Source organism: Camellia sinensis, chromosome 2 (assembly GCF_055761805.1).
Source record: "Camellia sinensis isolate YWXY chromosome 2, ASM5576180v1, whole genome shotgun sequence".
NCBI classification, from domain to species: Eukaryota; Viridiplantae; Streptophyta; class Magnoliopsida; order Ericales; family Theaceae; genus Camellia; species Camellia sinensis.
Window position 1 is genome coordinate 25,946,989 of NC_138962.1, and position 20,225 is coordinate 25,967,213.

The following is a 20,225-nucleotide window of genomic DNA, read 5'->3' on the forward strand; positions in this document are numbered from 1 at the left end:
CAGTATATGAACTTTATATATACAAAAAACCACCATAGCAACAGGATATGGACAACTGCATCGCACACAGTGTCATGACATAAAGTTAACCACCAATGGTACGAAAAAGGGAGGCACGCAAATCCTAATATACAAAACATACAGAACCACAGTATACAGTAACAAAAAGTATATCAACTAACATTTTATATACATACATATATATATATATATATATATATATCAGCAAATCGAACCGAATGAAACACAAAATAAAAAGCAATGATCGAAAAAATATCCTACAACTTATTCTTTGTGAACTTTTGGCTTCGTTTGCTTCGAAAATCTCCAAATCAATGACAATCGAACAATCGAAGCCCTACTTTCTTAAATTTATACACTATTTCGTTCGATTAAAACCCTAATCCGTTCAATCGAACAACCCTAATTTGTTAAATTGTTCAATCGAATAACCCTAGTTCTTTTCACTTTCCTCTTTTCAGATGCACGACTTTTGGAAGTGAAACTAGTAAGCAAGCTTTGATATATATATATATATAAGGACAAATTAATCTTTTTACATATGTCATTCACTGTGTTAACAGTATACATTACTTCATTAACCACAGAAAAATTATGTGGTTATATAGAAAAATTATGTAGTTATATTTAAAAGTGAGGGATAATCCGCACGTGGGTTGAACCAGAGAGGGGGAGAAGCGAAGTTTACCCTTACCTAGAACCCTCACGCATCTTCGCAGTTTTTATAAAATTCGCACATGCAGCGAAAATGAACGTTCTGACAAAAACCTTTTGGGGCTTTCCATCAATGTCGAAACATTGAAATAGTTTTCTTCTCCGATCACTGAAGAAGAAATCGAAATTTAGAGAGAGATGGAGAAGGCTGTGGTGACCTTTGACAAAGGCACGACCTTTTCTTCATGGAACTACTGTGACGAGAGATTGGCTACTGGTTCCATCGATGGAACTTTGGTCATTTTCGACTCAGTCGACCCGCCTTCTTCGTCATTCACTTGCACTTCTACATCCAGGGTTCGTATTTCGTAAGCTTCGTTCTTTGTTAAAATTTGCAATTTGTGTGTGTATATATGGGTTTTGATTGGATAATTATCTGCAATCCTTTTAGGTATGTTTGATTGGAAGGATTAAAGCATGAGATTGGGATTATTAATCCGTGGGCCCAATTATCCTATGTTTGTTTTGACACTTTGGTTTAGGATTATTAATCCAATGGATAATTAATCAAACAAATTTATAGGATTATTAGTAATGGGGTAGGGGTGGGATAGTTAATACACACTAATTTGATAAGATTATTAATACTTCACTAATAGTGAAGTGAATCGAACATGACCTTAGTCTGAATTGAATTCGAAGTTTGGATAATTGGATTCCATAGGGTTTTTTTATGGCATTTCGAATTTGAGAATGGGTAATAATGGTGATAATGTTGAGGATTGTTTATAAACAAAGGCGATAAAGATCAGATAGGGAAGAGCATGTTGTCATTTATTGCATTATACACTGTTAAATCATTTTACATGAACTCTATGGCGGACCCAGAAATTGTGCAAGGGGGGGGGGGGGGGGGGGTTAAAACAAAATTATCTATATTTTAGAGAAATTGAAGTAAAATTATATAGATTTCGGGGACCAAGATACTAATTTATTTTATATATACACAAAATTACATGAAAGTGATGAGATTTTTCAAAGGCTTGGGGTGGCCAAAACACTAATTCATTTTTATAATTTCTGAAATTTGCATAAAAATAATGAAAATTTTCAAAATTTTGGGCAGCAAAGATAAAATTATTTAGATTTTGGATGGGCTGGAGTAAAATTATATTAAATTTTGAAGGGGCCAAAACACAAAACTATTTTATAAATATTCCAAATTGCATGATAGAAATGTGATATTTCAAAAGTTTGAAATGTTACTGAAAGTTGCTTCTAAAATTATGAGTATGTGACAAGGAAAGTGGCTCAAGGGAAGACTAGTCTAGTCAGTGGTGCATCATTGCTCATTGAGTATGAAGTTAAATTTGCATGTATTGATTACAGTTCTTGCCCTGATTATCTCATGTTTTTCCTGTATTCTCTCACACAATTATCATCTTTTTGTCATTCATGGTTATAGATTACAATTACATTTTGGTAATTGGATTTTTTAAACATGATGATGTGGCAGCAGAATTTTCATTGAGAGTCAAACTTCTCAAAGTTTCATATATGTTTCCTTTCTTCTTCTTGTTCCTCTTTTTTTTTTTTTTTTTTTTTGGTTATCATTTTCTTGATTTTTTATTTATTTATATGCATTTTTGACATTGGGCTTCTCATAGGTTCATGAAGTGAGCATTGTGAAAGTTGTTTGGGTTCCTCCAGAATATGGTGGGGGAGTTGCATGCATTTGTGCAGATGGAACTTTGTCATTGTGGGAGGAGGTTGCTGAAGGTATCCAATGAATTTTCTAATGCATTTTCTATGTTATTTACACCCAATATCATAGTCTAAAATTAGGCAGTGTTATACATTGGCCAATTCTTTTTTATTTGCATTTAATATGTTCATCTTAGGAACAACTTTGTAGGTAACTCTTTGCTTGGGGTTTCATTTTGGTTTGTTCATTGTTTGTTCTCTTTACTCTTTTCTCTGATAGATTTTTATATTCTTTTTTTTGTAATCTTTTCATTTTAAGCCAAAAACACCCATCTTTGTGGCTCATGATTAAAAATACCACAACCTCATCATTGTGGAGGAGTTTTCTGTTTAAAAATTCTGTTTGTGTACCATTTTCCTGTCTAATAATCAGGAAAAATATTATTCTAAGGGGTTATTTGAGATGTTCTAAATAAGTGTACTTTTTGACTTTTTATGAAATATGGGTTGAGTTTGAAGTGATGTGGTAGAGAGGTGATGTGACTTAAATAAGATGATGTGATTTAAATAAGATATTAACTTTTTGACTTTTTTAGGGGACTCCAAACCTAGCCTTAGTATCCTAGAGAGCCTCCCATTTTGTGACCTGTGAACAAAGCCTCACTGTTATTTTGAACATTGTTTTGTCATTCTATAGATACAAAACCCCTTCAATGGAAGCTTTGCAAAGGCTTTGAGACAAGTTCAAATCAAGTGCTAGATATGCAGTTTGGAGCCTCATTCACAAGTTTGAAGTTGGTAGGTATTGGCAATGGGTATCACCTCAGTTTTTCTTCATTTAATTTCTTAGAACTGCATATGGGGAATCAAGTTTGCTAGCCCTGTCAATGAAAATATGGTAATTTTTGTATTAATTTGTAGTAAAAAGAGTTTCCAAGCCTATTGATCAAAAAAAAAAAGTTTCCGAGCCCCTTTTTGGCTCTAAATGGCTTTGGGGTTTTCAAGCTTCTATATGTTTCTATATTTTAAGTTGCTTTTTAAAAGGCACTAATTTTCTCAAAGTTTTATTTCACTATCCTTTTAGTTGTAGTGTTCTATGGCAACACAGTATGAAAAGAAATTGTAAATTTTCATTTTGATGATGGCATATTTTGCTATGGTGTTTTGTTTGACTTCCTTTACAGGTTGCTGCATATTCAAACGGCTACGTGAAAGTGTATGAGCTCCTAGATCCATTGGAACTGAAGAATTGGCAACTTCAGGTGCTCTTTGTAATTCTATAATGTTACAACCTATATTACATGGACTCCTAAAAATAAATCAAATACTCATGTGACTTGTTGGACACCCAACACTTGGACAAGGGTGTGAGATATTCTTATGTATTTGTTAACCATCTCAGGCAACTAAATTCAGGTATTAAGTTGACGAACAGTGTTTACCAGGCATTGCCACCAAGCTGCTCTGTTTATGCTACAATATGTAATATATGTGATGAATGCACATACATAATACACATGTATAATGCTTATTGGTTTTCTTTGGTATTTTGACTCATACATATTTTAATATATGTCCGAAACTAATATTTTGTAATTGTTTCTCTAGGCAGAGTTTCAGAATGTTATTGATTCAGTCTCCAAATTTGGAAAGGCTGCATGCTTGTCTGCATCTATCTCTTGGACTGCACAAAGAGGTGAAAGCCAGCAATTGAGCTTTGTTCTTGGTTTCAATTCGAATGTAATGCAACTCAATTCTGCCAAGGTATGTTAAATTCGGTATGTCCTTCTTCGTTGATTCTTTTTGCTAATATATATAAGAGAGAGAGAGAGAGAGAGAGAGAGAGGGGTGACGAAAAGACTTTTGATTGGTTTTGATATATAGTGGAGTAAAGTTTTTTTTGTTTGCTTATAATGTTTTTAGGGGTGATATTTCCCTTACCAATAAGTTGATTATCTAAAAGCTGAATTCTACTTTTTTATTATTAGTTTTAACTTATAATAAACTGCACCAAACAAGACCCAAGGGAGTATTTCGGATTTGTTTTTTTATTATTTTTTTGATTTTTAGTATAAAAAAAAATCATTTAAATTCATACAAAAATTATACTTTTGCATTCCACTTGACTAGAAAAATGAAAAAAAGTAAAAATAAAATTTTAAAATGTCTACTAAAAGATGAAAATTTTGACTTTTTGTACTTTAAGAAATAAAATTATTTAAGTATTTTTTTCTTAAACAAAATTTGGAGTCCCGGCTATCATAGGGGTGAGTTTGGCATCTAATTAACAAACAAAAAAAAAACACATTTTAGCTATAAAACAAAAAGATCATATTTTTATCATTTTTAGTTATCGCTATAATATCTTCATATATTAATTTAGGAAAAATTATCCAAAAATTCCATTTGGGAAAATGTTGCTGTATTTAATCCTGGAAGTTTTCTTTCAAACCAATTAGTCCTTTTATTTATGGTATATTGCGGAGTTTATTTGTTTACTCTTGAGTGTTATTTTGGTTGTAATTTTTTTACTAATGTTTGGTTGGGTTGGTTGTGGCATGGTGTTAATTTTTCCATAATTTTGAAAGAAAACTTCCAAGACTAAATACAACAGCATTTTTCCAAATGGAATTTTTGAGTAATTTTTCCAGAAAGTTATAGAAGGCATATTATGTACGCCTTTTTAAAGGTGCACATTGTAACATTTCCCTTTTATCAAATGGTAATCTTGTGTTGTTTTGTTTTTGATAAGCTTGTGTGAACTTAAAGGTAAGTCTTATGGACCAACCATTTCTCTCATTAAATATTTATTATTATTATTATTATTATTATTATTATTATGTTAACCATATGAAAGCTACTCCAAAAAAATAAAAATAAAAATAAAACTCATGAAAGCTGCTTTAAGAGGATTTAATCTTCTTATAATGTCGTGGTTTTGGCTGGGTCGACCCTATTTATTTCAGCCGACTAAGGAGTGTTTGTTACACCCTAAATGATGGTTTATTTTAATTGAAAAGTTTGTGTTAGATTGTTTAGTGTAATTTTTACTTATATTTTATTAGGTGAAAATAGTTTAAATACTTTGATTATCTAAAAGCTAAATTCTACCTTTTTATTATCAATTTTAACCTATAATAAACTGCACCAAACAAGACCCAAGGGAGTATTTCATATTTATTTTTTTAGTGGTTTTTTTATTTTTAGTATATAAAAAAAATCATTTATTATACTTTTACATTCCACTTGACTAGAAAAATGAAAAAAAGTAAAAATAAAATTTTAAAATGTCTAATAAAGATGAAAATTTTGACTTTTTGTACTTTAAGAAATAAAATTATTTGAGTATTTTTTTCTTAAACAAAATTTAGAGCCCCGACTATCATACTGGTGAGTTTGGCATCTAATTAAAAAAAAAATAAAAAGAACACACATTTTAGCTATGAAACAAAAAGATCATATTTTTATCATCTTTAGTTATTGCTATAATATCTTCATATATTAATTTAGGAAAAATTACCCAAAAATTTCATTTGGGAAAATGTTGATGTATTTAATCCTGGAAGTTTTCTTTCAAACTAGTTAGTTCTTTTGTTTATGGTATATTGCGGAGTTTACTTGTTTATCCTTGAGTGTTATTTTGGTTGTGATTTTTTCCTAATGTTTGGGCGGGTTGGTTATGGTATGGTGTTAATTTTTTCATAATTTTGAAAGAAAACTTCTATGACTAAATATAGCAACATTTTTCCAAATGAAATTTTTGAGTAATTTTGCCAGAAGGTTATAGAAGGCGTATTATATACACCTTTTTAAGGATGCATATCGTAACATTTCTCTTTTGGCAAATGGTAATCTTGTGTTGTGTTGTTTTTGATAAACTTGCGTGAACTTAAAGGTTAGTATTATGGACCAACCATTTCTCTCATTAAATATTTATTATTGTTATTATGTTAGCCATATGAAAGCTACTCCAAAAAAATAAAAATAAAAATAAAACTTATGAAAGCTGCAATGTTCTTATAATGCCGTGGTTTTGGCTGGGTTCGGCCCTATTTATTTCAGCCAGCTAAGGAGTGTTTGTTACACCCTAAATGATGGTTTATTTTAATTGAAAAGTGTGTTAGATTGTTTAGTGTAAATTTTACTTATATCTTATTAGGTGAAAATAGTTTAAATAAGTTGATTATCTAAAAGTTGAATTTTACTTTTTTATTATCAGTTTTAACCTATAATAAACTGCACCAAACAAGGCCCAAGGGAGTATTTCGGATTTATTTTTTTAGTATTTTTTTGATTTTTAGTATAAAAAAAAAATCATTTAAATTCATACAAAAATTATACTTTTACATTCCACTTGACTAGAAAAATGAAAAAAAGTAAAAATAAAATTTTAAAATGTCTAATAAAGATGAAAATTTTGACTTTTTGTACTTTAAGAAATAAAATTCTTTGAGTATTTTTTTCTTAAACAAAATTTAGAGTCCCGATTATCATAGCGGTGAGTTTGGCATCTAATTAAAAAATAAATAAAAAGAACACACATTTTAGCTATGAAACAAAAAGATCATATTTTTATCATTTTTAGTTATTACTATAATATCTTCATATATTAATTTAGGAAAAATTACTCAAAAATTTCATTTGAGAAAATGTTGTTCTATTTAATCCTGAAAGTTTTCTTTCAAACCAATTAGTCCTTTTATTTATAGTATATTGTTGAGTTTACTTGTTTACCCTTGAGTGTTATTTTGGTTGTGATTTTTTCCTAATGTTTGGGTGGGTTGGTTATGGTATGGTGTTAATTTTTTCGTAAAGCCAAGAAACTTTTCCTCTTTCTCTCTCTCTATAAAGCCAAGAAACTTCTCCTCTCTCTCTCTCTCTCTAAAGATATATAACCATCTCTACATCTCTCTTTTTTCTCAAGAAACAAACGAACAATGGATCAGAAAATTCTTCAATCATAAACCCAAAACAATCACAAACCCAACATCTCTCTCGTAATGGATTGTGGGAGCTCGCTCAACGACTCTTTCGAGCTCAAATTCATCGAACGCCAACTTCACTCCGCCATTTCTTCTAAAACCCTCTCCATTCATCGCTTATTTGATCACCACCACCCGCCACCACTTCTGCCGCCGCAACAACTACCACAACCCATCTTCAAAAAAATCCTCAAAATTTTCTTGGTCGTTTCACAAACTTCTTCGATCCATTTTCAGCCTCAACAAGCGAAAACAGGATCGCAAGACCCATTTTTTGCTATTTTCGACGGGTCAGGCCCGCTTTCGACTATTCTAGAAGTGTTAGAGAGTGGCAGTGGCAGCAGAATTTCGCTAGAGTTTAAGTCGATGGCGGCCGCAATGGTGATAGGAAAGTCAGCATTTGAGCGGTTCACCGCCACCACTTTAAATGGTATTTCATGTGCTTGAAAGACCCCCAAAAAAAAAACTTTTATATTATTGTGTGTTCATATAGTATGTTTCCAATTATGTGTGTTTTTAGAATGTTGTTAATTATTATTTAATGAGTTTTAGTTGATTATAATGGTTTTCAACTTTGGTTTGTGATATGTGAATCTTTTCTTTTCTTTTCTTTTTAAAAGATTTGTGAATCTTAGTAATTATACGAAGAAAAAAAAAAAGGTTTTATTTTTTTACATTAATTTTATACAAATTTTTATCAGAGTTGAATTTTATTTTTTTTACCGGAATGATACGATAGCAACGTTATAATCATTAACAATCATTTTGGTCAATTATTTATTTCAATTACGAGGCCCACAATGCAATTACGTTACTTTGTACAATTTTTTTGAATATATATTTATTTGCATGATATTACTCAAATTATTTGTATTATATTAGTCAAATTTTTACTTTGTACAATTATCATTTCATGTCGTTTTTTCAAAACTAAACCTCTCTCTCTCTCTCTCTCTCTCTCTCTCATAGCAACCATTCCAGAAAAACCATCATCAAATGAGGCCAACATTTTGGCCTTAGTGAGCTTAACCCTCTCCGACTTCGATTGCGCCACCATTGGAGGACTCTGCTAGAAAAGAAAACCATGAGAGCCTCTCATAGCCTCAATCCGCCAAGAAATCCGCCAAGAAAACTAAGAAAGCAGGGACGAAAATGAAACAACAATAACAACAAAATCAATCTTTTGAGAAGGAGTTACAAGAAATGCAAGAAAAGCTTCAACAGTTGAGGATCGAGAAGGAGCAAACTAAGGAGCTATTGAGGCAAGAGATGAGACTTTGAAGATGAAGGGGAGGAGCTTGAAACAAGGGGGAAAGAGCGAGAAAAGCTTCAGACGGAGCTCAAGAAGTTGTAGAAAATTAAAGAGTTCAAACCCACCATGGTTCTTTTTTTTTTCTTTCTCCCCTCTTCAATACGATGTTTGGTTACTGAGAAAATGTAGGGAAAATGAAGGAACTTTAGAAAGGGTAATTTTCTTACATTTTCTCAGAAATTGAACCCAGATTGACGGTTCAGAGTTGATGATTCTTGGTTTAGTTTTCCCCCTAAATTTTCCTATATTTTCTCGAAACAGAACAGAGAGAGAGCTAGAAAAGAAAGACAAGAAGAAGAAAGGTTGCCCTCAAATGAAAAGGTCACCTCCACCTTATATCCTATGGCTCAAAGATCAATGGAGGAAAGAGCAGGAAAGAAAAGGATCTGTTGAAACCGAAGCAACCAATGTCTGCGTTTTTCGCGTTCACAACTGAAGCCATGAAGCTGTTGGAGGAAGAGCAGTATCTTCAATTGAAAACAAAGTAAATTCAGTAATTTTCTCTATATTTCTCTCTCCCTCCGTCTTCTTCTTCTTCTGCTCTCTCTCTCTCTCTCTCTCTCTCTCTCTCAAATCTTTGTCTCATTGAATTTCTACAGGAAAGAAAAGGATCCGTTGAAACCGAAGCAACCAATGTGTAGTGACCCTCATTCCTCACCATAGCCTCAGGCATGAGCATTTGTATAATCTTGTTTTGCTAAGTTGCAGTAGTGAATTTTCTTGACTTGTCTTAACTAGAATGAGATTTTGTCTTGGTTTGTACTTATGTGAAATCTACTTGTTGAGTCTTGTTCTTTTCTGATGAGTCTAGCCGAGGTCACCTTAAAGCCAGAACCACCTTGGAACCATTTTGGTTGACCTCTACCTTCGTCCTGGCATGTTGGCCGAGATGTCATTTTCTAGGCGGAGGTGTATCATCAAAGCCGAGAGGTGCATCATCTAGGTCGAGATGTTATCCTTGAACCCAAGTGATCTTGTTCCGGATTGGTGCGACCTAGACCGAGGTGTGGCACATCTAGGCCGAGGTGTGGCACAGCTAGGCCAAGTGTTGTCCGTCCTAGCCGGGATCATAGATACCTCACCCACCGGAGCCGATGTTTTCACCCGATGTTAGTACCTTGTCAGAGTGCCATGCCGCTTTACTTGTTAAACACCCTTTCGCCATACTTTGTCTGGTCTGTCAGCCACCTTTTCAGGGAGAGCCAACCAGCCGTTGCCACGTGTCCGAGCTGAGTGTTAAATCAGCCGGCAGTGAGTAGAACCTTATTTTTTTGTATCATATCTTTGCCTTGAGAGAGAGAAGCTCTAGAAGGAAGAAGGAGTCTTAGAGTGAAGGAGTGGATCTTCGAGCTTGATTCTTAGAGATCTAACCGGTAGATTCGTGTATTAAGGTTAGATTCTTGACCTACTCTTATTGTTCTTGTTAATCATCTAGCGACATTGCATGATCGAACCTGATTTGCAAGCCATGCATTGATTGAAAGTTGGTTTTAGAGAGAGAAAGTAGTATTCATGTGTTCTTGAATAAAAGCCTTGTTTGATCCGAAAGTTCGCATTAAGATTCAAGCTTTTGTGTTTGTTTTCATAAGATCTTCGAGTATGAGTACCCAGGTCCATGTTTTTTTAAAATTCATAGCATGAAGTTCTAGATTTCGTAGTGACAAGTTAAGATTGAGCATTCATGTGTTTCATGTTCTTCATGTTCTTCAGCAGAGGGAAACCCAGAGTTTCCCGACTTCATTTCCTTGAGCGTGGCCACCGGGACCACACCTCGGCAAGAAGGTGTGGGACCTCAGCAATAGCCTGGTTGGTACCCAGTATGTTTTTCCCGAGAGGAGAAACAGTGTTTTGTCTTGGTTCGACTTAGTTTTGAAGGAATGCCGAGAACATTTGCATCCATGTAAAACTTGTTTGAAAGTCCATTCAATAGACTTTGCCATGTGTTTGTAGGACTTGGACTCTCGCTTGACCCCGACATTAAAGAACTATGTGAGTGGTATTTTTGATAAAGCTACGTTATAAAGTTTTGATAAAGTTTTGCTTTGTTTTGAAAAGTATTTACTAAGCATGAATGACTATCCCTATTTGTGTATCAAGTATTAGCTTTGATCTTGACAAATCTTGAAAGTCCGTACGTGCTAGGGGACTATAAGCATTTGTAGCACAATCTTGAAAGTCAGTACGTGCTAGGGGACTATAAGCATTTGTAGCACAATCTTGAAAGTCCGTAAGTGTTAGGGGACTATAAGCATTTGTAGCACAATCCTTGTTAATGCCACCATGAAACTTGAAAGATTTTGATTGATGAAGCTCGATAGATTTGTTAGATGAACTCGATTTATCCCACGTTTGTCATAAGCTATGATTATGCATTGTTTTGTTAAAGATCTCGAATGTCATACATGCAAACCCTTTATTTCTTATACCATTCACTGAGTATCCAAGCTCACCCTCTCTATATATATATGTAGGTGATGAGCAAGAAAGCGGTGATGTTTAGGTGTGACTCGCGAGCTTGTTTTGGGTTTTTGTTATGTCGGCCTAACTTGTATTCATGTCGGTAGTCTTGAAAATTATGTTTCTCGGCTTATAATGCTTGTAATTTACACATGTCGGCTGGAGAAGCCTTTTGATCAAGATGTAAAATGTATTTTGTACTTTATTGTAATTGTATCCAAGTTGCAATATTATGTAGAGTTGTATGCCATTTCATTTGACTTATGCACCGCTCTTATGGACCACTTGTATTTTAGATTATTGCTTCCGTACTTGGGAGTCCCATATATTTATACTCTGATTGTGTGTGAATTTTGAGAGTCGGCCTTCGGTAATCTCGGATTACTGGCCATCACGGCACCAAGCTACTAGGGGCGGTTTGGGGTCATGACACAATGTCTGCGTTTTTCATGTTCACAAATAAGCGAAGAGCAACTCTGCTTGCAGAGAGCAAGAGTGTCTGGAAAGTAATTGAAGAGGCCTTACGTTCAGTTTCTTGAATTCTTGTTATTGATCATATGCTAATTTGTAAAATTGGCATCGTTTGACAGGTTGCGAAGATCACTGGTGAAGAATGGAAGAACATGATAGAGAAACAGAAGTCTTATGAAAAGGTTCAACTAACTCTGTCTTTCTCTCTCAATCTCTCTCTCTCTCTCTCTCTCTCTGTGTGTCTCTGTAACAACAATTTCATATTTTGGGAACTTGCAGATTACAAAGCAAAATAAGGAAAAGTATTTGAAAGAAATGGAGGCTTACAAGCAGAGGAAGGAGGAAGAGTTTGCCAATCTCAAAAAAGAAGAGGATGAGATGAGAATTCACAAGCAAGAGCCTTGCAATTGCTCAAGAAGAAAGAGAAAACCGATAACATAATCAAGGTTTGGCCTTAGCACAATGAATTGTCGATACCTTCTTGTGAAGCTTGGCTTTTGTGACTGCTAAATTATGTGCCTGTTTGGTAGAAATTATTTACAGCTTATTTCAGCTTTCAGCTTAATTTAAGCTATTTTGATGTGTTTGGTTTAGCTTATAGCTTATAACTTATAGCTTTGTGGAAGTCAGAAATCAGCTTATTCTTTGAGTGGGGCAGGAGATGCTTTAAGAATGAGTGGGGCAGGAGATGCTTTAAGAATAAGCTAGAAATCAGCTTAAGCTGAAAGTTATAAGCTATAAGCTGTTTAGGCATAAACTATAAGCACTTTCCCACAGCTCTACCAAACAGGGCTTATGTATGCTCTTGTTACAAAAAACGAAAGAGAATCGCCAGAAGAAGAAGAAGATTGCTGATCCCACCAAACCGGAAAAAACTCGCATCCTCATTCCTTCTATTCAGGTCAGTCATTTTAAAATATGTTATAAGCACCTATATATATATACCTAACAAGATTAAAAGTAAATATCTAAAATTTTGGTCATTTTATTTTTATTCACAATGATGCTGGAATTGCTAGTAGTCGCGGATTGGCCATATGGAGATGAATCAAAGAATTACCAGACATTTACAGTAACAAAATGTAATGAAATTTGCTTTATATTTTGTTATACTATGTTATTTTTGTTGATAATACAGCAAAGAGGCAAGGAAGAACTTGTTGGAAGAGAGGCCGAGAATTAATAACTCTACCCTTAATGCCCTCATTTTAATGAAATGGAAGGTGTGAAATTTAACTGTCTGTTTGGGTAATTCTTTTTTTGAAAATGTGAAAAGAAGTACTAAAAATTTTGGTTTTGTACTCGTAGGAATTGAGTGAAGAAGATAAGCAAACGTAGAATGAAAAAGCTGCAGGAGCCAAGGAGCCAAGATGGAATTGGAAGAGTACAACAAATCTGCAGCAACGGAGGAGGAAAACAACAAGAACCCACAACAGTAAAAAGCAAGCTTGAATATTGATGAAGGAGGCTCTACTTCTGTCAATGTGTTCAAAACTATTTCTTCTCGTGTTAACATCTGTTAACTACTACTGACCTCTCGGACATGTTAACATCGTTGATTTTTACTTTTGTTTTGGCCATTTGAATGTTGAATCTGTAGTTCGAGATTGAATTAGTATGATGATTCAAAGTAGTTTGCAAAATCAACGAAGTTGTGTTTTCCAAACTTTCCAACTTCTGTGTTGAATTAATTTGATGATTCAGATCAAAGTAATTCCCAAATCAATGAAATTGTTTTCCAAACATTCCAACTTGTAAAAGAATCTTCCAAGGGATGTTCAGACTACTATACAACAAAAGCCAAGACAATTCTTTTCGTGTTAACATCTGTTAACTACTACCTTCCAAGGAATGTTCAGACTATATATCAAAAGCTAAGTCAAGTCTTTTCTATGCTTTGGGTCTTTTGCATATATCTAAAGAGTTATCAAGATTAAAATTGCAGACTTGCTTTGTTCAATCTGATGCCAAACAAGAAAAACTCACAGCTAAAAACTCATCATTTAGGCTTCTAAATTTAGATTTTTCAGTAAGTATATGGACACAGCCATATAAAAAATATGGGTTCCACACTCTGATAATATGCATAGCAAGATTATGTCGTTTTTCATCGTTTTAAGGAATTTCAAATATTTTTCGTAATTAAAATGTGTTATGTGGGTATAAATTAAAAAAAAGAGAGAGAGAGAGAGACAAAAATTGTTAATGGCATCCCTCTTTCTCACATAAGCTATAATAGGTGGTATTGAAACAAACTGTTGACACCATTAAATGTAAAAAAATAAATGCAATTAATCGATATAACAAAGTGTTGACTTATTTAGTTTAGTTTATTTTTTAAATGTCATTTTTTTTTGGAAATTTCAACTGGCATCCATTTTTCTCATGTTCACTATAATAGGTATCGAAACAAATTGCTGACACCATTAAATGTAAAAAAATAAATGTAATTAATCGATATAACAAATTATTGACTTATTTATTTTATTTTTTAAAATGTTATTTTTTTGAAGCAAAAATTAAAAATTAAAAATCATCCATTTGAGAATTAACTAGTTTAGTTGGATTTTTTTTACCTTTTATGGAAGGACGGGCAAAAATAAAGAGAATGATATAACCTGTACTGCTTTTTGGCAAAAAACCAAAGTCCAAAACTATGGGTTATTTTGGAAAAATAAGTTAAAGAGGAATTTTTTTAAGGTTCCTATTATTAAGATTTTATAGCATAAAAGACATGTAATATTTTTATAGTGATTGCGGTCCCTCAACATTTTTCCAGAGAAATTTCAATTTAGAGAAATTTCAAACCAGAGAAATTTTTTGCTCAATTTCTTTGATTTTCTGTGTTTTGAAATTTCTCTGGGGGTTGAATTTTCTCTAATTTGCTCACAAATTTCTCTGTGATTTGCTCACAATTTTCTTTGTGTATTCAACTAATTTGCTCTGATTTGCTCATAATTTTCTCTGTGTTTTAACCAAATCAGAGAAAATTGTGTCTTTTCACAGAGAAAATTTACACAGTCCAAAGAAAATTCAACCTGATTTGCTCATAACAACCAAACAGAGTTCAAAAATCAATATCAAATGAAATAAGCAAAGTCATGAAGAACAATTCAAGAAAGTAATTAATCTTTATACCGATTTCAACGCCAAGGATTGTATCCCGGAGACAATGATGTTTGAGACAAAAAGTCACAGCATAGTCTCATGTCCATACACAACAAGCTGACGACTGTGAAGATCCTTGTCGATCTCTGGCAGATTTCTATTTCCCAAAGCCATCTCCAATTCGACGCTACTGCTGGTGCTGCTGTGGTTACTGCTGTTGATGTTCCCTATGACGCCGGCGTTGTTTTTCACATTGCCACTGTCGTCTCCGTCGTTCGCGGTGGCGGAGGCCAAACTACCGATTTGATGCTTCTTGATTAGAGCTCAAATAGGTGAAGCAGATAAAAAGAGCCAGGTAAGAGAGTGACCATGAGAGAGAGAGAGAGAGTTGAGTGGGTCAGTGGTACAAAAATGGATGAGGAACCTTAAACATTATAAAATAATATTATGGATCTCTTCCATGACTAAAAATAAGAGAGGGGCCTTAGACTAATTTTTCTTAAGTTAAAAGTTGGCTTTTTAGTTTTTTTTTTTTATATATAAAATGTGTAAAAAAATAAAGAAGTGATATGACCCAAAATAAATTAAAAGTCAAAAAGTGACTTTTTACCCGCTTGCCAAAACAAGCCATGTTTGACAAGTGCTAAAACAAGCCATGTTTGGGTTCGTTTGGGATGTTGGTTGGTTGTTTTTGGCTTTTTTAGAGGGCTAAAAAGCCTCGTCTAGGATAGCCTTTTTGGTTTTTTTGACTTTTGTGAGAGAAAAATTAAAATTATTATGCTTTGGATGTGACATTTTGTCTTATTAAACTAAAAAATATATTTTGACGTTTTATGACTATTTTAGCCAAAAAAAACCACGTTTATCATATGCCAAACGAATGCTTTGATTATTATTATTATTACTACTTCTACTTTTAGAATTTTTTATTCTAGAATGTAAATCAAAAAATGTCACTAAAGTTGTAAAAAAAAAAAAGAACTAATCCCCACCTGACTTTTCTCAATAATAAAAAATTGTCTAAGCCTTCGTTTCGGATATGGGTTGGCTTTTTGACTTTTAACTTTTTAGTCTGGGGCTAAAAAATCTTGTTTGGGATAGATTTTTTGGCTTTTTTAACTTTTATGAGAGAAAAATTGAAATGATTATGGTTTCAGATGTGACATTTTGTTCTATTTAGCTAAAATAACCAATTTTGTCCTATATGGCTAAATTAGCCCAAACGGACGTGCCAAATAGAGCCTAAGGCATCAATTTCTTTAACAACAAGATCTTTATATTAAAAATAAAAAAATAAAATAAAATGAATTCATAGATTAAGACCTTTGAACTATCACGACTGCCTATTTTGGCAGCATGGTCAAAAGTTAGTTTTTTTATTTTTAAATTTTTTTAATCATATCATTTCTTTATTGGTTTTACTTTTCTTTTTTTTAAAAAAAAAATTAAAAAATCAGTTTTTAACCTCTTTCCCAAAGTATGCATAAAAATTTTCAATTCCATATATCTTTAGGAAGAAATAGTTGTGGATGGTGGTGTCCAAACAATTACAATGCAATAGTTAAAATTATGTGTTAATTAAAAAATAATAATAACATTAAAACTCAATTTGTGCATTAAGTAGAGTTTAAACTTATAGACCTTGTAAGTAGGGGTGTTCGAGGTTCGGTTGCGGTTAAGGAACCTTCAATTCGCCATTCGTCCGCTAAATTAGTGGATTGGAAAAAATCAATTCGCATCCATCTGCCAAATTGATGGATGCTGACTAGCGGATTGGTGGATGGATGCGAATCGATTTAGCGGTTTAAACTTTTACGAATTTTGAATATAATACAATAATTTGTCAACATTTTTTTTTAGATAACAATCTAACTCAACATAACTAAAGGATTATCAAGTAAATTGTCAAATACAAATAATAAATACATATAAGAAAATCATGCATTATCAAAACTATTTCATTATTTTTTTTATTATTCAAAAACTATTTAATTCGATTTTTTTTTTTAAATGACAGAATTAAGCCTTATATTTTCTATACAAAAATATCAAATATCAACACTTGCCATTTGATAAAAGGATTTCCAAATTGAAAACACAACAAAATATCTAAACTCTTTTCAATTGAAAATACAAATAGATTATCTAAACAAATGGAAAACACAAAGTCTGACAAATTACTAAGGGTGCTTGCCGTTTGGCGGGTTCGATTGCGGTCAAAGGTACCTCAAATTTGCCATCCATCCAAAATTAGGTGGATTGAAAAAAATCAATCCGCAACAGTCCGCTTGTCATTATGTAGCTGTCCAAAATGCGATAAATCGATTCGATTCGATTGATTTCGATGGATCAAAGTATTTGCTGCCCATCCCTACTTATAAGTCAAGTTGAAGGACTTTTCTAAGAATTTCAAATATTTTTCGTAATTAAAATATGTGTTAAGTGAGTGTAAAATAAAAAAAAAAAATTGTCAATCTCCACCCCTATTTGTTCTCTTTCTTCTTCTAACGCAGTGCATCGATCCCTCTCTCCTCTCACGTTTGCTTCACAATTCATCGATCCCTCTCTCCTCCAACGTTTGCTTTACAATTCGCTATAATAGGTATCGAAACAAACTATTGACACCATTAAATGTAAAAAAATAAATACAGAGATTATTAATCAATCGCGGTCAACTAATTAGATACCACTATAACATATTGTTCTTATTTATTTTATTTTATTTTATTAAATGCCATTTTTTGAAGCGAAAAAAGAAGTTTAAAAATTAAATGTTTGATTCGGCTAATTTAGACAACAATTTTTATTTTTTTATTTTTATACAAAACTAACCATGTTTGATAAGTGCTAGAAAAGTTGCATTTTTCCCATATGTTTTTTTTTTCTTTTATAAATTTTAATTTTTTTATGGTTATATTATTATTGTTGTTGTTGTTGTTGTTGTTATTACTAATTTTGAGGATCTTTTATAGAACTAAAAAAGGAAATCAGAAAATGTCACCAGGGCCGGCCTTAGGGCATAGGCCACAAGGCCATGGCCTAGGGCCCTTCAAAATAGATTCAAAAAAAGGATTCCCTTCTATTATAATTTAGTATAATATATTAGGTATATTTTAAGTTTAAAAAAAATTAAAAAGGCACAAACTAACTTAAAATAAATTGACCCATTAAAAAATTGAAAGGCCATTTAAAAAAATTAGCATTGTTATCCATTGAAAATAGACCCAAAAAAAAGGGATCTCTCTTATTATAGTTTAGTCTAATATATTAAGTATATTTTAAGTCTAAAAAAAATTAAGGAAGACCCACATTAACTTAAAATAAATTAATCCATTAAAAAATTGAAAGACTCATTTAAAATAATTAGCATTGTTATTCATTGAAAAGAATTTTGCAAAAAAAAATTAGATTATGTAAGTATGATTGATTTATTTGCTTTTAAAAATGCAAGAAGAGTGAGGATCAAGTGATACTTATTAGTTATTGTAATGTAATGCTAAGCCTCCGTTTGGGAAGTGGGTTGACTTTTTGGCTTTTTGGCTTTTTTGGCTATTTTAGCCTGGGCTAAAAAGCTTGGTTTGGGAAGGGCTTTTTGGCTTTTTGGCTTTTTGGCTTTTTTTTGTGAGAGAAGAGTGTAATGATTATGGGTTGGATGTGATGTTTTGTTTGTTGTGGCTAAAATAGCCTGTTTTGTCTTTTGTGACTATTTTAGCCCCAACCCACTTGCCAAACACCACCTTTTATGATTTTGACATAAATCTTTTGTCCTTTACTTTTATTTTTTTTTTCTTTCAATGAAAAAAAAAATGTAAAGGCCCCCAGAAATTTATTTGTTAATTATCGACTTTAGACCCCAAAAATCTCAAGGCCAGGCTTGAATGTCACTAAAGTTTAAAGAAATTCAAAATCCCACCTGATTTTTCTCAACATCCTTATATCAAAAATAAATAAATAAAATGAACTCATAGATTAAGACCTTTGATTTATCGTTTGGACTAATTGCACTTTAAGAGTTCGTTTGAGAATTAATTATTTTAGTTAATTTTTTAAAAAAATAAAAAATAATATGATAACTTATAGTAATATTTTAAACTTTAAATTTTTTTAATCTATTAACAAACAAGGCCTAAATGATCTTTTCGCAAAAGAGAAATTTACAATGTGTACCCTTTTAAATGGTGCACATTATAAAAAAGTTATGATTTTTTATGAGGAATGTTATAATTGTTTGTGATGTGTGTTATGATATTTTATAATAAAATTATAAATAGTGAATTTATAATGTATACCCTAAAGTTAGGAATGATAACATTATGACATTTTGTGATTTTTATTACAACATTTTACGATTTTATTATAACATTTTGAATTTAAATTATGAATTTTTATGAAAAAATTATAAAAGAGATGTCATATATACCTTTTTAAAGGCACACATTGTACCATTTCCCTTTGGCAAATGGTGGTCTGGTGTTGTGTTACTGTTTTTGATAAACTTGAACTCAAAGGTAAGTCTTGTGGACCAGCCATTTCTCTCATTAAATATTTATTATTATTATTATGTGAATCATATGAAAGCTACACCAAAAAAATAAAAAATAAAAAATAAATAAAAAAAAAAACTTATGAAAGCTGCTTTAAGAGAATTTATTGTTCTTATAATGCCGTGGTTTTGGCTGGGTTTGGCCCTATTCATTTCAGCCAACGATGGAGTGTTTGTTACATCCTAAATGATGGTTTATTTTAATTGAAAAGTTTGTATTAGATTGTTTATGTCAAGTTTAGCAAGTTGAAAAAAAGTCAAAAAGTTACTCAAAAAGTTATAACTATTCACCAAAAGTTAAAAATTACGACTGCATAATTTCTAATCCTAATTTTTCCCTACACACTAATTTATACTAGTGTAATTTTTACTTATATCTTATTAGGTAAAAATAGTTTAAATAAGTTGATTATCTAAAAGCTGGATTTTACTTTTTTATTATCAGTTTTAACTTATAATAAACTGCACCAAACAAGGCCCAAGGGAGTATTTCAGATTTATTTTTTTAGTATTTTTTTGATTTTTAGTATAAAAAAAAAATCATTTAAATTCATACAAAAACTATACTTTTACATTTCACTTGACTAGAAAAATGAAAAAAAGTAAAAATAAAATTTTAAAATGTCGACTAAAGATGAAAATTTTAACTTTTTGTACTTTAAGAAATAAAATTATTTGAGTATTTTTTCTTAAACAAAATTTAAGTCAAGTTTGGCAACCCAAAAATAATCCATCTTTTTATCTTTTTTTTATTACATCACATCTTTACTTTTCTGCGTATCTTTTCATAAAAAAATAAAAAGTGCACTTATTTAGGTCATTCCAAAAAAAATCCAGATTATCATAACAGTGAGTTTGGCATCTAATTAAAAAATAAATAAATAAATAAAATGCACACACATTTTAGCTAAAAGACAAAAAGATCATATTTTTATCATTTTTAGTTATTGCTATAATATCTTCATATATTAAT

The 20,225-nt window shown here is 31.9% G+C and overlaps 1 protein-coding gene across 6 annotated transcripts; it reads left to right on the plus strand.

Annotated features, from left to right (window-relative positions):
• The first annotated feature begins 665 nt into the window (after window positions 1-665).
• On the plus strand, window positions 666-13,267 carry LOC114285032 (protein SEH1-like). 6 transcript variants are annotated; one of them, XR_014360705.1, is made up of 11 exons: window positions 666-1,032; window positions 2,343-2,454; window positions 3,077-3,177; window positions 3,564-3,641; window positions 3,988-4,143; window positions 11,145-11,229; window positions 11,721-11,783; window positions 11,881-12,047; window positions 12,426-12,502; window positions 12,740-12,824; window positions 12,910-13,267. XR_014360705.1 is itself a non-coding variant. In XM_082913949.1 (8 exons), the coding sequence occupies exons 1-7, from the start codon at window positions 874-876 to the stop codon at window positions 12,040-12,042; spliced, it is 831 nt and encodes a 276-aa protein (XP_082770075.1). In that variant the 5' UTR covers window positions 666-873; the 3' UTR covers window positions 12,043-12,047; window positions 12,196-12,319. The 6 variants fall into 6 exon arrangements, 2 of the variants coding, with proteins under 2 accessions (XP_082770075.1, XP_082770076.1); XR_014360703.1 differs by lacking the exon at window positions 11,145-11,229; XR_014360702.1 differs by lacking the exon at window positions 11,145-11,229 and having other exon boundaries at window positions 11,881-12,502.
• Window positions 13,268-20,225: the final 6,958 nt, after the last annotated feature.

Coding starts and splice junctions, on each gene's coding strand:
- LOC114285032 (XM_082913949.1), top strand. CDS start 874: ATGGAGAAGGCTGTGGTGACCTTTGACAAAGGCACGACCTTTTCTTCA. Junction 3,642..3,987: donor TGAAGAATTGGCAACTTCAG/GTGCTCTTTGTA, acceptor TTGTTTCTCTAG/GCAGAGTTTCAGAATGTTAT. Junction 11,784..11,880: donor AACAGAAGTCTTATGAAAAG/GTTCAACTAACT, acceptor GGGAACTTGCAG/ATTACAAAGCAAAATAAGGA.